The sequence below is a fragment of the Cupressus sempervirens genome, chromosome 3 (assembly GCF_028749045.1).
Source record: "Cupressus sempervirens isolate cs-2001-9-10 chromosome 3, ASM2874904v1, whole genome shotgun sequence".
Taxonomy (NCBI): domain Eukaryota; kingdom Viridiplantae; phylum Streptophyta; class Pinopsida; order Cupressales; family Cupressaceae; genus Cupressus; species Cupressus sempervirens.
Window position 1 is genome coordinate 1,087,170,318 of NC_143120.1, and position 15,691 is coordinate 1,087,186,008.

The 15,691-nt window shown below is 34.6% G+C and overlaps 1 protein-coding gene across 2 annotated transcripts in view; it reads left to right on the plus strand.

The window, feature by feature from the left end:
- The window catches only part of LOC149570555 (Polynucleotidyl transferase, ribonuclease H-like superfamily protein), a 67,553-nt gene extending 54,115 nt beyond the window's left edge, over positions 1–13,438 (plus strand). For both annotated transcript variants that reach the window (XM_089823140.1, XM_089823141.1), the window contains 2 exons: positions 12,821–12,872; positions 13,039–13,438. In XM_089823140.1, the coding sequence (XP_089679266.1) occupies positions 12,821–12,872; positions 13,039–13,194 (208 nt within the window). In that variant the 3' untranslated portion in view covers positions 13,195–13,438. The remainder of the gene's footprint in view (positions 1–12,820; positions 12,873–13,038) is intronic.
- Positions 13,439–15,691: the final 2,253 nt, after the last annotated feature.

Sequence of the window (15,691 nt, forward strand, 5' to 3'; positions counted from 1 at the left end):
TGGCAAGATAAAATATATTCAAGAAGTAATGACAGATAAAATATTTTGGGACTTTATTGATGGGGTAAAGTTTATTTATGAACAGTGGGTTTAATTAAAATATTAGTGGCAAGTTGAATAATACTAATTGAATGAAGCACTAATATAAAGTGAAATGTTTATCTTGGGTTCCAAATTATAGAGCATTCTTCTTATGGTTTGAGAGAATAATTATTAAGCATATTCCAATATGGTTTGAGAACAAACATTTTAACGTTGTGTTGTAATTCTTAATGTGTCGTGGAAATTATTAATAGGGCTGCAATTAATTTATTGGCATCAAAGGTTTATTGATATTCCATTATTGTGAGCCTGAGAAAACTCTCAAGTTTTCAATAAATATTGTTGCCAAAGTTTTATGATATGTCGGGCGAATTTGTTTTCTAATGTTTGGAAAAAAATTAACATCTTCTTAGTACTGTCGCGAGGAAATTAATAATCCAGGGAGCATTGGTTAATGTTTTGTGAATATTTATTTGCTTGACAAACTATAGAATCTCTATATATGCTGACGACTTGCAAGCTTGGGAAAGGTTTTTTTTTTGGAGTTGTTCTCACTTGAAACAACGATATACCATGATCTTGAAACAGAATCTGAAATGACAGAGATAGGATATTGGAATTCAGGGAATGTGACTGATCATTCTACTTTTGGGTGGAAAAATGTCCTCTTCCTTAGATACTAAAAAGAAGTGTTACCTAGGTGGACAGTAAACATTACATTACCATTGAAATCTAAGACAAAAGGCAAACTATTCTAGTTGGCATTGAGGGAGTCCTATGGTCATTAAACACGTTGCCCTACATTTTGCCCCACATTCACCACGAGACATAATTCAAGAGTTGATGCTGCAAGAATCAGTTGATTGTAGGTAACATTCCCAAGTGGCCGAGAAAATGAGCTGGCACTTTTCATAGGCATTATTTTTAATTATGATTTGACAATATTTATAATTTATATATCTATGTCATATGATCCTATGTTTTCTATTTACTTCAGCTACAAATTGCAATTTACATTTCATGTATGCGATGGATTTATCATTTATGTTCTTTGTTTATGTGTGTTAGCTTCTATTTGTTGATGTTATAGTGTTCTAAGTTATATTTCATAAACAGTGCATGAAATAAATTTTAAATCGTTAAAATCTCTAAATTTCAAGCATTTTTTCACTTTGCCAATTCATAGTTGATTCATAATCAATTCCGATCCAATTCATGAGTCAAGTCAACCTTGCCAATTCCAAGTTTTGGTTCTTTGATACATATGCTCTCTCGAAGGAGTTATGAGCAAGATAGAGGAAAGGTGGTGAAAATATGAGTTACGTTCAAGAGTCACAACAAGAAGGTCAAATATAACACATGGCCAATGAAGCAATAACATTGTAGGCCGCTGGAAAATAAAAAGGCTCAATGGAAGAAATAGAAATATAGGTCAATGGAAATATAAAGGCCAATGGAGCAAATAATAACTTATTCTTCATGTTTTATTATAGTGGTGTTCATTATAGTTACATATATTCGTATGTGTATGTATGCATACACACACACACACACACACACACACACACATATAATATTATATACCTATTATTCTGAATATATGTATTTTGTGTATACATTGAGTTTTAAGTTTACGTATACATTTGTGTATGTCATATTTGAATATACACATACATATATATACATGTATGAATGTATGTAAGTACCGTGGGTACCATTATACTAGAACATGTCTGCCATACCAATTCTTAAAGGTAACATTTATTCTTAGTTTTGATTTATGTTCAAGTAAATACTTTTATTTTATTAAATGTGTTAACTTGGTTAGATCATGGTGATCTTTTAGTATACCCTTGCTTGCCTAGTCCAGTTTTCCCTTGACCATGGCAGTTTAGAGCTCATATCTGTTAACTCAATGGTAGGTGGTGCCATCATGCTCAATTCCCTCTTTGGCAATGCTTTCCCCCTTTGTCACGTTCTAGCAAAGAAATTCACCATGGCAATAACATATTTCCCATCATTTAATAAAATCAAAATTACTATAGCATGTCATCATATTAGCTATCCATTTGCAATTCATATAACACTATAACGATTAATCATTATTCCAAGTTCCCATGAAATTATAACGAATAACCAACACTTCCATTTCACATGAAATTATAATGCTTAACTAATTTAACCAATCAACTTAACTTTGCATGAAGTCTCGATGACTATAAAGAATATTTTATAATACCAAAAAAATAGGGATGTAACAGATCTGAACTTTGTGGGCCGACGACTCTTCTTTGTTCTTCTCACAAATGTGACGAAGAGATCAAGCACACTTGCAAGTGAAACAAAGTTGCTCTTTCCTTATTTGGTTCTTGCTCAAATTTGAAGATCCCACAACTTATATACCTTTGATATCAGCGCACTGTCCATCATGTGATCCTCGAACCTTACAATTTTATGCGCAATTAATTCCTACGTGAGTTCATGAGCCATAGGTGATATTTTATATTCCCCTCTCCAAAATGCCAGAAAATCTGATTGAGGTTGTTTGCATTGGCATAATTGTTGAAAAATCGGCGAGTTTCTACTAATCGCCGAGTTTTTCCCAGATTTAATTGCGACTTGGCTAGAGAAAAAATCGCCTAGTTTTTGCAAAAAATCGGCGAGTTTTTTAGGGAAAACTCTTTTTTTTAAATTTATTTTTGTTAAAAACAAAAAGCGAAAAGCCTATATATATTATGTAAAATAGAGAATTACAGTATGCTAGTAGAGCTAGGAAGAGGAAGATGTGAATGTAGTGATGCTTTTACTTCTAGTTTGACCCAAAATATTTACTATTATGCTTCCCGCCATCAGCATTCTGTATGAGAATGCGATTTTGTACCCACTATGCATTTATATATATCTAAACTCCTACTTGTTTCTTTTGTGTTCTCTTTAATTGACTCATTACATGCATCTTCGCGTTGAAATTTGCAAAAAAATGTATTTTGAATTAAATTTTAGCTTTTTTTTGGTTCCTGAGTTTTCTCGAGTTTTTTTTTTAAATGGTTGAGTTTTTCCCGATTGAACTTTTGGAGGGCTTGGCGAGTTTTTCAACTATGGCATACATCATCCTCATCTAAAATTAAAGACATGGCTGTTTTTATGCAAGCTCTCCATGGTGTGGGTGATACTTCCTAAAATCTCTCGAGAAATATTGAAACAATTCTAGAATCATTTTTTCTCAACCAAGATCCCACATGAGGATAAAAAATCTGGTTTTTGCCATAAGTTCTAAAATCTTCACCATACCAAATGTAGGATGTTTGACATCATGTAGTCCACCTGGTTGTCCACAGTCAATTGCAGGACCTTCCTCAATATACCATCATTCTAGGGTGTAATTGGGGTGGTTATTCACATAATTTTGCCGAAACAACAACAACTTATAGTATCACATCCTCACATTGGTGCTCCATTCACCTGTATTGCGCTAAGGCAATCATGGAAGGCTGTAAAGTCCATTTAATAGCCTCCAATCAGACTGGTCCTTTTTGGTTAAACAAAAATCCAGCTCTTCCAAATTTGGAACAAGACCATCACGATAGTCCACAGACTAAAATTGCAACCGGACTATATAGAGCTCATTCCCTATTTTCTCTCCTTTCTGCAGGTTGAGTTGTTTACCATTAAAAGTCTCATTAATTTTTTTGGAGAATACCTTGTGTTTCAGGTTATTCATCATCATCACTTTGTGCTTGCTTCCACCAAATCTGATGTTCAAAAGATTTGCCCAGTTTCATAGAAAATTTCTGCACTCGTACTGCTCCACATTGTCTTTTATCTCACAAAAATCTGTCAACAGTTAGCATACAAACTGATTTCCCTGAATTTTATTGAGCCTGGTGCATTTTTGTGTCTGTTCTTTCTCTAGAAATTTGTCAAACAGTTGGGGAGCACCCCTGTACATTTAAGCTCTGATTTGTTTTGTTTTATAAGTGTGGACTGTTGTTTGGTTCAATAGTTATATTGCAGCGTGAACAAATAACATAACATTCACTAAATAATACCAGTAACTTCTAAATGCTATGTTCCTTTCTTAAAAAATACAATTTTAGAAAGTCTTCAATGGTAAAGTAGTCTTCATTGATTTATCTTTCCAGTAGCATCTAGCCATTGCCTCTGAATGGTAAAGTGATTTTTGAGCAATGATATAATTTTCCTGAGGCTATTTTTGAATGATTGTCTTCAATGTGACAACATTCTAACAAAATGTTTTTATTGTGTCTGACTCCCAGATTTTATTCTTATGGAAAACAATGGCTCGGTTTGTGATCCCAATCCTTCTTTAATCTCACTAAACAAAGGTCCTTCAACTATCACTCCTTCAGTAGTCAAGCATAATTTTTGAAGGTTACTAGTCTCCCGTGTTCTCTCTACCAATCTGGAAACAATGACAATCTGATAAACTTCACCTTTCGACTGTGTACAACTGCTCTTTGAGCTTCAATTGTTACTTCCAAAAGTAAACCTGGTAAAGCTAGCTAGAAACTAAGCATTGAATGTGCATGCAAAAGCAATCATTATGAGTGTGATTTCCACTTTAATATTTGTTGGTTTCTCAGATCTCTCAATAGAACTGTGCAGTAGGAGCAGATATAGGAGATTGGAGACAAAACAATTTCAAGTATGTTCCAGCCATACTTTTCAATTGTATTTCTGCATGGTAAGCAGGATACCTTCCTCTCATTCTATTCATCCTATTTCCTGCTGATTTTATGCTATAAGTCAGCTATAGTTAATTAAAAGATAGTTATGGAAAAATTGTATGTGCAATCCTTAGAATGTATTAACTATAGGAAAGTGTAACCTCTTTGTAAGTGTCCTCCTGAATTAATTAGGATTTTGGCTGTGGTATTGTTACCGTGTTGGAGTAGCTTGTTGGTTTGCAGGGCAATTGGGATTATCGCTTGATGGTTCCCAATGTACCTACTGCTGGAGTGTTAGATCAGCTATAGAAGCAGATACAGGAGATTGGAGACATAATTAAAGTATGTTCCAGCCATACTTTTCACTTATATTTCTGCATGGTAAGCAGGATACCTTCCTTTCATCTTATTCATCCTATTTCCTGCTGATTTTGTGCTATAAATCAGCTATAGTTAATTAAAAGATAGTTACAGAAAATTTAATGTCCAATCCTTAAAATGTATTAACTATAGGAAAGTGTAACCTCTTTGTAAGTGTCATCCTGAATCAATTAGGATTTTGATTGGTTTGCAGGCTAATTGGGATTATTGATTGATGGTTCCCAATGTACCAACTGCTGGAGTGTTAGATCAGCAGTTTTGTAGTATCCAGCTTAAGTTTTCATCAAATTTGTTTTTTTTAGATGCAGCACTGGATTTCAATCATTAAATTTGTTGTCCTCAATTTTGACATCACAAAATTGAGGCAACCCTATGCAATTTTCTCATGGATTTGTAGGCGCATCCTTTTCGTTTTAATGCATTGATGAGGCATCATGAAAACAATTCATTATCTCCGAATTGTTCTTTGTGCAGTTTTGTTTATGTGTTCTTTTGAAGGTTCTCCGTTGAGATTATCCCCAATTGTTTGTTGGTGAGAGTTTTCCTTCTCGTGCTGCAAACACTCAAGTTTTGGTGAACTTACACGTCCTTTCTTTGTTTATGTTGTAAATAGGTTTTGGTCTTGTTTTTGCCTTAGGTGCATAGTCCTTGGAATTCTGCTCGATTTGAGCTAACTTAGGGCCAAACTAGAGTTGTCTAGTTCAAGTTATAGAGGAAAAAGTGGGGTTTTTCAGGTCAATTGCACATTTTTATTAAAAATCTTATAAAAGTGGGCTTTTTATTGGCAATTGCATGATATAAAATTATATTTAATATTTAAAGTGGATTTTGTGGTCCATTTTAAAAGTTCAACTCATTTTGAGTTGATTTGACCATAGTTTTTTTTATGTTTTATGAAAATAGCCTATTTCAAGACTATTTTTCATGTTACTTTATTAAAATCTATAGTTAGATATTAAAGATAAAGACATGAGACAATTTAAGTGCATAAAGTGGGATTTTTATTTCATATTGCATATATCCACATGCAAAATACTTTATGAAAATCCACTCCCAATAAATTTTAAGTCCCAACATCATTAAAAGTGTGCTATTTGAAATATGATTACATTTTTATTGTATTAGAAGTTCATTTTTAATAATCAAATACATATGTATTTTTAAATCACCATATAAGTGGGCTTTTGAAATACATTTGCATGTCATTATCACATGTAAATGTAAATTTAGAATGAGTTTTTTACTCACATTAAGTCAAGGTGGCGATTTTGGACCCAAATGCATATGTTGTTAATTCAAGAATACATTTGTTCCCTTAATGCAAAGTGGCGATTTTAGGCCTTACTACATGTTTTAAATAAGCTTGTTCTAAAAAGTCCAAAATATGAGCTCATTAAAAGTGGTGATTTCCATACCTATTGCATGTATTTCAAATACATGAAAAGAGCCCCAAATTCCCCGTTTATAATAATAACTTAGCCTCTTTTCAAGTTGAGTGGCAATTTCTTCAAGGATTGCATATATCAACACATGTAAAAGACTTTTAGAAATGTGTTTTCCACTAAGTTACCCTTACATTCCTTATGGGGGTGATTTTTTGTGGTTTTACATGTTTTTAAATACATGTCTTTGCTTCCAAAATATGCTTCCATGGGTGGCGATTTTTGGTGGATTAACATGTGTTGAAACACATGCCTTTGCTTTCTCAAAGTGTGTTTTCCTCTTTGAAACATATGTTGGCTATTTATCAAGGGAAAGCATATATTACAAATACATGTTATGACTTCCAAGAAATGCGTTTTGACTTAAGAACACTTCATCTTTCCCAAGTGGCAATTTTTGGAAGGCATGCATTTGTTTGTGACTTGGTGCCTCTCTAAAAGGCGTTCAAAGTTTGCAATTTCCCATTAAGAGTTGGGTGGAGATTTCTAGAGGATTTGCATGTATTTCAATACATGCGTTTTCCAAAAAACAGCCCGTTTAGGGCATGATCTTCATCCAAAATGCTTATTTATTAATATTTTTTGCATTGAATCTCCTTCAAGAAGCATTCTAGGGTAGTATTATGACTTAAACTTGTTTTTTATCATTTTTGCAAGCTAATCTTTTGCCCTAGGCATCGTTTTTACATGCCTTTGCATATGGAGTGGCTAGGTCAGAGTTTGTTCCACTTTTTGGGCATTGCATCTCTCTAACCATCTCCGCATGTTCAAATTCAAACCATGTTGTTTGGATTTCGAAATTTATTAGTCTTTGGCTCTGGACAAATCTAAATCCTAAATCTCTTGGATTTATTTTAGATTTGCTCAAGTTTTGGATGGACTTGCTTTCTCATTCTTGGTGGAGTTGAGGTAAATTTCCTTTGTTATTTTCCTTAAGGCTTTTGTATATATTTGATTTGTTTGTTGTTGCAAATTTTTGTCATTCCATTTTCAGATTTGCATCTCTTTAAATTGTTCCTTCTATCTTTTGTCTTCTTCTCCAAGTTGCATATGCAAGCTCTCATTTTACTTCCATATGCAGTTGGGTGTAAAATCCTTTTCTTAAAGGAAAGGCAAGTTCATTTTTCCCTCACATGCGAATGCAGGTTAAAACTCCACTATCATGCATTCCATGTACTTCCATATGGCTTCCCTATAGTTGAAGGTTCTCCCACATGCTTGCCAGATAGAGTGTCACATTTTGCACTTACTAAAATGTGCTATTCTCAATGTGTTACTCATTTTTTTTTCCCCTTGTTCACTTAATTCCAAGCTTGCTGGTCGCATATGCAATTCACTCCAAAAAATCCCATTTTTGGCTATTTTACTCATGTTTAAGCCATTTTGAGCTTGACCCATTTGGTCATTCTCTATCCTTAATCATTCTATTCATTTTTCCTATCCATACCTTGTCTGAAACCCATGTTTTTACATCAAAAACCTTATATTGTGGATTCCTCACATGAAGATTTTCTCACATTATGGGATTTTCATGTGACTGTTGTGCTGGCATACCATTTTGCGATGTCAAGAGAACCTACTCCAGCAAAGGGCAAAGACAAAAAGAAGATGAAGGATCAATATGATCAATATCATAACTCCATTCCACCATCACAAGTAACTTCCTGCTGTGATAAAATGCGGGATACTGACATATCTCACATGAACATTATTGATTTCCTTGCAAGAATCGATGCTGATGCTATTGAGAATATGACATGGATCAAGTGAAGTCATATTCACCTATTGTCTACTTTCCCCTTGGCAGCTTATGAGCCATAATTCATTCTTGCATGTGCTAGACAATTTGATGCACCCTCTTGAACCATCAGAGATCAGGATGGTAATACTATCTTTAGTCTCGATCTTCAGATCATCGATCATATTTTTCATGTTTCTCATACTCTAGTTGTTACAAAAATCACAAGACAAAAGACTTTAGAGTGGTGAAACGAGGATACCTCTTATTGTATGTTACATTCCAACATTTTGCCCATTTAAATAATCATATAACTGTTATATATTTCATGTGAATGACAGACAATTAAAAACAGTTGAATGTTATGATCTTGTGAAATGGAAATTATGGTTAACCATTTTGATTCATGTGAAAACTACTTGTTAATTTCTCATTACAACTCAACTGAAAATGAATATTTACATTTCAAGAAATTATAAAGATAGTTGTTAGTGGTATGGTGGTTAGCCGTTGTGACAAGCATGAAATGCTTTTGTTTATAGTTATCTTGATTTAAATTTGAGGAATATGTTATTATCGTGGAAGTACTCTTTTCTGGATGCAAGAATAGATGAAGAGGGGAGAAGCATTGCTAAACGGGATTTAAGGAATGGGGCACCAAATAGGTCCATTGACAAGTCATCAGGTATGGGCTCTAAACCATCTTGGTGAAGGATTTAACGGCTAGGCAACACAAAGTATACTTTGGACAATCATGAGCTACCTGGTCGATTCTTAATACAAGAAAAACATTAAACTATTATTAACATAAAAAAATGTTAACTAATTTCTATTTTTGTGACCATGGAGTAATCATCGAATTATAACTCTATATATTGTCACCATGATATTTTAACACTTCTAATTGCACCTACATGTATAAATGTATATACATACATACAGACATACATATATATATACATACATACGTGTGTTTGCATAAATTAATATATTGATAAAAGGAATATCATGATTCCAATTACACACGCACATACATACGTACATACATACATAGGTGTACTTACAATTATAGGTGACACCAATAGCATGATGCCAATATATATTTGATATAAACTTTGAGAAAGTATAATCTTGATGTCTTTAATTTGGCTCCATATCGATGAGTGTTTGCTACCTTCATATCAGCATTATTCCTTTTTAAATTTTAAAAGTTTGGAGGAGTTACTTGTGACCGATGGTTGGCTATGCACCGTTACTCCTTTTCTTGTAACTGAAAGAGTGTGCAGGGCTGCCGGAGATGGGTTCTCTCTCTCTCCTTCTATTTTCACATCCTTTGTGGCTCTGAGTTCATCGAGCGAAGCATTCACCTTCCTTCTGCAAGTATATCGTTTTGTTACATATCACGGTGCCCAAGCTACAGGATAAGCCATACTATTGCTATCAGAACATAATGCAATTCTCGTATTGAAGCCTTGTGATTATAAGCCACGATAACTGAATGAAATCACCATTCTCAAGTCATGCAATTGTTGTTTAAGCTTTGATTCATATGTTTTCTGTCTTTTCTGGTTGTTTCAAGATGGTTCCCCACTATAATATTGAATGACGGTAGTAAGGCTTTAGTGTAATGTTCCAGAAAGTATAGGAACTATTTCATCTCATTTATTCCATGTATATTGGGTACTGGTAATCTTAGAGACCCTCTCAACCATGATTTGTTTGACACCATTGGGATTGTTTACAAACACATTTTAAAATAGTTACTGTATACTTATGTTTCATGAGCTTTGATGTATTTTCCAAGAGGCATCAATCTGACTTGTACAATGGTATTGACCATATGCCATTGAGATAAGGCTTAGAACTGGGGAAGTAATTTTGAGTGATAAGTAGAAATCTTTTATAAACACAAAAATCTCCTAGGATACACCCAAGACCAAGAGGGTCAAGCATGAATGGGTGGGGAGGAGAAATACTTTGCAAGAACAATTGATTGTCAGTAACAAAAGTAAATGAATAATTAAAACTACATATATCGAGTCAGCTCATGGTTGTCCAAAATATATTCGGTTTGTCAAGTTGAGCGGTGGGTGATCAGGCTTTCATAATGCCCATCTAAATCCTTTGCCAAGGTAGATTAGTGGCATGCTTGCCACAATTGATCACTAGAGGTCAAAGTGCTGGCTAATAGAGGGGAGGCTGATGGAGGATATCCAATGCCTTATCTGCTGCTTAGTCGACCCTCTAACATCGAGATGCTCATGTGGCAAGACCATGGTGCCTCAAGCCTAACTCTAGGGTAGGGAGGGCCTTCCTCGTATGAGATTGTGTGGGGATATGCTAAGGTTTGTGGTTGGTAGGCTAAGCCTATGTCAATGCTTCTCCTCTTCATCAGATGCCAAGGCTTACATAACACCTTGACAGTTATTTGATACATGTATGACTCTTGATCCTTTGTACTTTCCTTATCTTAATTCAATGTTATTCCTTGGGATGTATATATAAATGTGTTTCATCATGATGTCTTATCAATGTATTGGTAGAAGCTAGTTATGGAAGTGAAATCTAGTCACTTTAGTTTACTAAATTCTCTCTTTTTTAAATTTAAATAGATTACTTGATATTATATTTTTAATCTATTATTGTTTTGATCTTAAAATAGGTTGCTGAGATCCACTTTGCCTCCAACACTATTGTTTTGAGATGCCTTGTCAAGTTTAAAGAGGTATTGTCTAGAATGGTAACCAATGCTTATTGGAGCATATAGAGGCAATCTAATAGTGCCAAGGCAGCTGCCATTAAGGAATTGATACTCGATGACTATTGGTTGGATTGTAGTGAGTACCTTTTGAAGTTCACCGAGCCTATATTGAGCATGATCCGAAACATGGATATGGTGGTGTATTTTGACATTTTGTCATGCCATTCAAACTAAATCGTTAGTATATGTGGTGGTGTATTTTGCTAATTTGCTTTAATATTAACATAGTGGTGTATGGACTTATTTGCTGCAGCATATTTTTACACATACACGCATACTTTTTCTTTTTTTATAAATGTATGGACAAACCCAAAACAAACCCGAACCCAACCCCAAAATAATTTGAGCGAATGTTGAACCTGCATCCGTACCAGAATCCAAACAGGCAACTTAGATTAAAAGACATATTTATGTAGGAAAGGAGGCAACGAAACTTGATGATGAAAGCAAGCATTTTTTTAATTGTCGCTGCCAAGAAAGGATAAAGTAAGTGCCAAAAATTCGAATGGAAGATAAAAACGTTTTAAGATAATATTTTGCAATTTCTTCCCTGAATTGAAAAGTGAACAGAGTTAAGATTAAAACAAATTATAAATAAAGTGGCTTCCCAGACAGTGTGGTGGCATGGGTAAGAAAGAGAGGAACTGTGATGGAAAAGGAAGTTTTGCTTGTTGAATCCAGAGAATATGAGAGAAGATTAGAGAAGAGCTGGCTTCGCAAATTTTAATCAGTTTCCTTGTATAGAGTGGAGGAAGTCATATTTGATTATGATATCACAGATTTTTGTGCAGATCTTAATTTTGCCATGTGCTTTTCCTTGTGAAAATTTGTGATTGGAATTGAAGATATCCCTGAATCTTCACCATAAAACCCTTACATTTACAATATTTTTCTACGCAACAATATCAGACCAAGCTAAATCCAAGCAAAGCTTCGAAGTTAGATGATCTAAGCTCATTTTGACAGCAAGCAACCTCCAACAATGAGTTGTGATTCCTCTTCATCCAGAGAGCCTTCTTTCTCAAAGCTTCCCCCACTCACATCCCCATCAAGGAGGACATCTCCTCCCTATTGGTTGTAGTTGGGGATGTGTCTCCGAGTTCTAGGGACTTGTATATCTGTCAAAATGATATATTTTAGTATGGGATGTATCTCCATTGAACGTTGGTTTTAATTGTACGCTGAGCAAGATTGTTGATATTTCAAATAGTGATTGTAAATTGGCAGATTATTCCATAAGCCTGCTGTGAAATTGTGTTATTTCATATTGATCTTTGCAAAGTAACAAGAATCGGAATCGGATCGGAATCGGCAAGGCTGAATCAAATCGTGAATCGGCCATGAATCGGAATCGAATCGGCCATGAATCGGAAAATTTTAAAAACCCTTGAAATTTAGTGAGTAACTTATTTCATAAACCCTTTATCGCTGATTCAATTCACCGATTCACAAAAAATCGTTTGGCTTGAATTGAATCGCCAAATCGCGTGAATCGCATGAATCGCCGTGATTCTTGGAACTATGGATCTTTGTATTTCTCTCTTTTAAAAGACAATCTAACTTCTTTTTTTAACATGATTATCTGTTTTTACTTTTTAGTAAATAGAATACAATTATTCACACTTAAGGTCTATCTTCAAGAAATGCAATTATTAAACAACTATTTAACTTTTGTTGCTAATTAGATAGTTACCTACCTCTATCCAATTAAGTTTTAAAAATATTTCTACGCTATTTATTCAACATTGGGTCTCTTTTTGTGTTTCAGTGGCGAAAGTAAGCGTGCACGTCAAGAAAAAATAGATGCGTATTCTGCTGTGGTGCGCTGTTTTTTCCTTCAGTAGAGGATTTAACATGAATCTCTGTTTTTTAATTTTTTCACAATGGATTCTACTACTAATGCTGCTCATTGGTAATTATTCTTCTTATAGAAATATTATCTGCATTGATATTGGAGCTGACTACATCAGTTTTTGTTTTCTATAGATGTTATTGAAACGCTATTTTCAAATGGCTGGAAGTGAGGCTGAGCTAGTGTGGCCGAAAGATACTGCACTTCAGGAGAAAATCCGACAACGCAGAGCAAGGCCACTCTTCGACGATGAGGATGGCTTTGATTATTTTTATTCCAAGTCTGTTTAATTTAATTTGCTCATTTGTGACATGAGAAGCTTGTTTTCTATACCAAATAGCTTGAATTTATGGTCTTTTTGCAGGGTTTGATGGAAGTCATATTCTAGAGTGCTCTAGCATTGTGCTTTACTGATTCTTTATCGAAAAGTGATCATTGAGATTCTTCCTGTGTCTTTTATAGGAAACTACAAACCTGAGCAATAACAGGGTCTTTTGTGGCTTTAGAATTAACTAAAATAGTATTGTTGATCAATAGTTTTTCCTATGACATCAAAAATGTCTCGCAATTCGAATATGATGACGGCTACTCATAAACACCCAAGCCTTTTCTACAAATACTCAAAATTGCAATAGATGCATCACTTTGGAGAATTAGGAGCAACAGCTTAACACTTACCTGTAGAGGTTTTATAAGTAACTCAAATATTTGAGTCAAGTAATTATATTTAGCATTCCTAGTTTCTGTTCTGCAATATGTAACGCATCTTAGATCCTTACTGTGTGTAAACATGTCTTACATCTTTTGCTGATTATTTTCTACCTTGGGGGTTGTCCCAATAAGTTAATAACAGTAATTCTGCCATTATAACTAAGCAGGAATGAGCGAAAATAACTAACAGATTGATAGTTTTGCATTCTATTTGGGGATTCAATCTGAAGCAATTCAATTCCACAATGTAGTGATCCCAGGACTGCTTGCTCTGGTTACCTTTCTGGCAGAGATTACTTTTATGCTTGGAATAGACGTTTGACATTGAATTATAAATGGGTTGGCGGAGAAATATGAACAAGTAATGTGGGGAGTGTTTTTGGCTATGTTGTTTGTGTTACATTTCAGATACTGATTGCATGTTGGACTGTGGACTTGTGCAAGTATGTGTTAAGGAGTGTGGGAGTGACTGAAAATATCCAATGTGGGAACTTTATGTTTTTTAATATTGAAGATCATTGATACACACACACAAAAAACAGGCTGTGCTGTTTTTGGTACATTTCAGATACTGATTGCATGTTGGGCTGTGGACTTATGCAAGTATGTGTTAAGGAGTGTGGGAGTGACTGAAAATATCCATTGTGGGAACTTTATGTTTTTTAATATTGAAGATCATTGATACACACACACACACAAAACAGGCTACAATATAAGGTGGCTGGCAGCAGCAGCCCAACAAGAGATGTCAGAATCAAAACAAAACAGGAAAGTTGGTCAGGGAAATAAGCCCAATCAGTTACCATCAAGTGACAAAAACTTATAGAAATATCATCCCAGTATACCAACCATGAAAGAGTTCCATTATACCAATCACAAAATGTCACAGCTTTTTGCTGTCAGGATACCACAAATCTTAACTACAACTCATGTCACTTATTCCGATTACAGAATAGAAATTTGAACAGCCAAGCTTGATAACATCTTAGAGATGAAAAATTCATTCAACCTAATGCTGTTGTTAATTAGGATGGTCATACAACAGATCTGCAATGTCAAAGTTTTCAATAGTGAATTCTCATGCCTATACAAGTGGTAAACTAGTCTTAGGATTGAGAAATATTGACAGCACCTACAAAAAATAGTTTAAGATTTGGTGGTTGTCTTAACAGTAGACAGACCAAATCTTGATTTGTATGGTATTATCCAGTGATGCCTAGGCAGATGGTGGATCTATTATAATGGTATGAGTATGCCTTGATAGATGGCGGATCTAGATTGTCCTTGATACTATATGTAATGCCCCATTTTTATGCCTTGGTTAGTTTGTGAGCGTTGGCTCAGTTCAAGAGTTTTGTATCATCCTGCAGTGGTTTGGAGTTAATTTAGTGTAATGGGGGACTTAAATCAGAGTTGGCAACACAAGGGGTTTAAGATATAGATTACAATAAACTTTAATTAAAGATTTAAACTTACTAACCACAATCTTATGTAGATATGAGTTTTATCCATCTCCTATTTATAAGCTAACATGATGTTGACTGTTGTACGAAGTCAATGATATCAGCCATCTTGGGAAGACCCGGTTGAGATCAACATCAAGCAATGAGTTGTTCCTTGTCTTCATATATAATAGTAGCATGCATTGGAGTTGACAAGGAAGGAGGATTGTAAGCACTATCAAAAGTAGAAACTGAGGAGACTAGTGTTTAAGGTTGGTATGAGTATTTGGGAGATTCATATAAGAGTTATCAACAATGACCAATAATGTTGCTAAGAATAACATAGACGGTGAACCCAAGGTGAAGTCTTATATATGATGGGCATCCATGTTGACTTGGGAGAATACCATCACCAAAGCTATGGAAGAAATCTACGATTGTAAGTGGCTATGATTGTTAAGGATTGATCTATATTATTTAGCCGATGATGGTTGAAAAGATAAGGATCATTGTGATATAGTTATCCTTTGTTTCATGAAGTTGCTTTGTAAAGACCAAGACCAATTTTTCTATCACTTGCATTGCCTTCTCATTTAATATCCAAATCAACAAGTTTACATATTCACAAGCATGA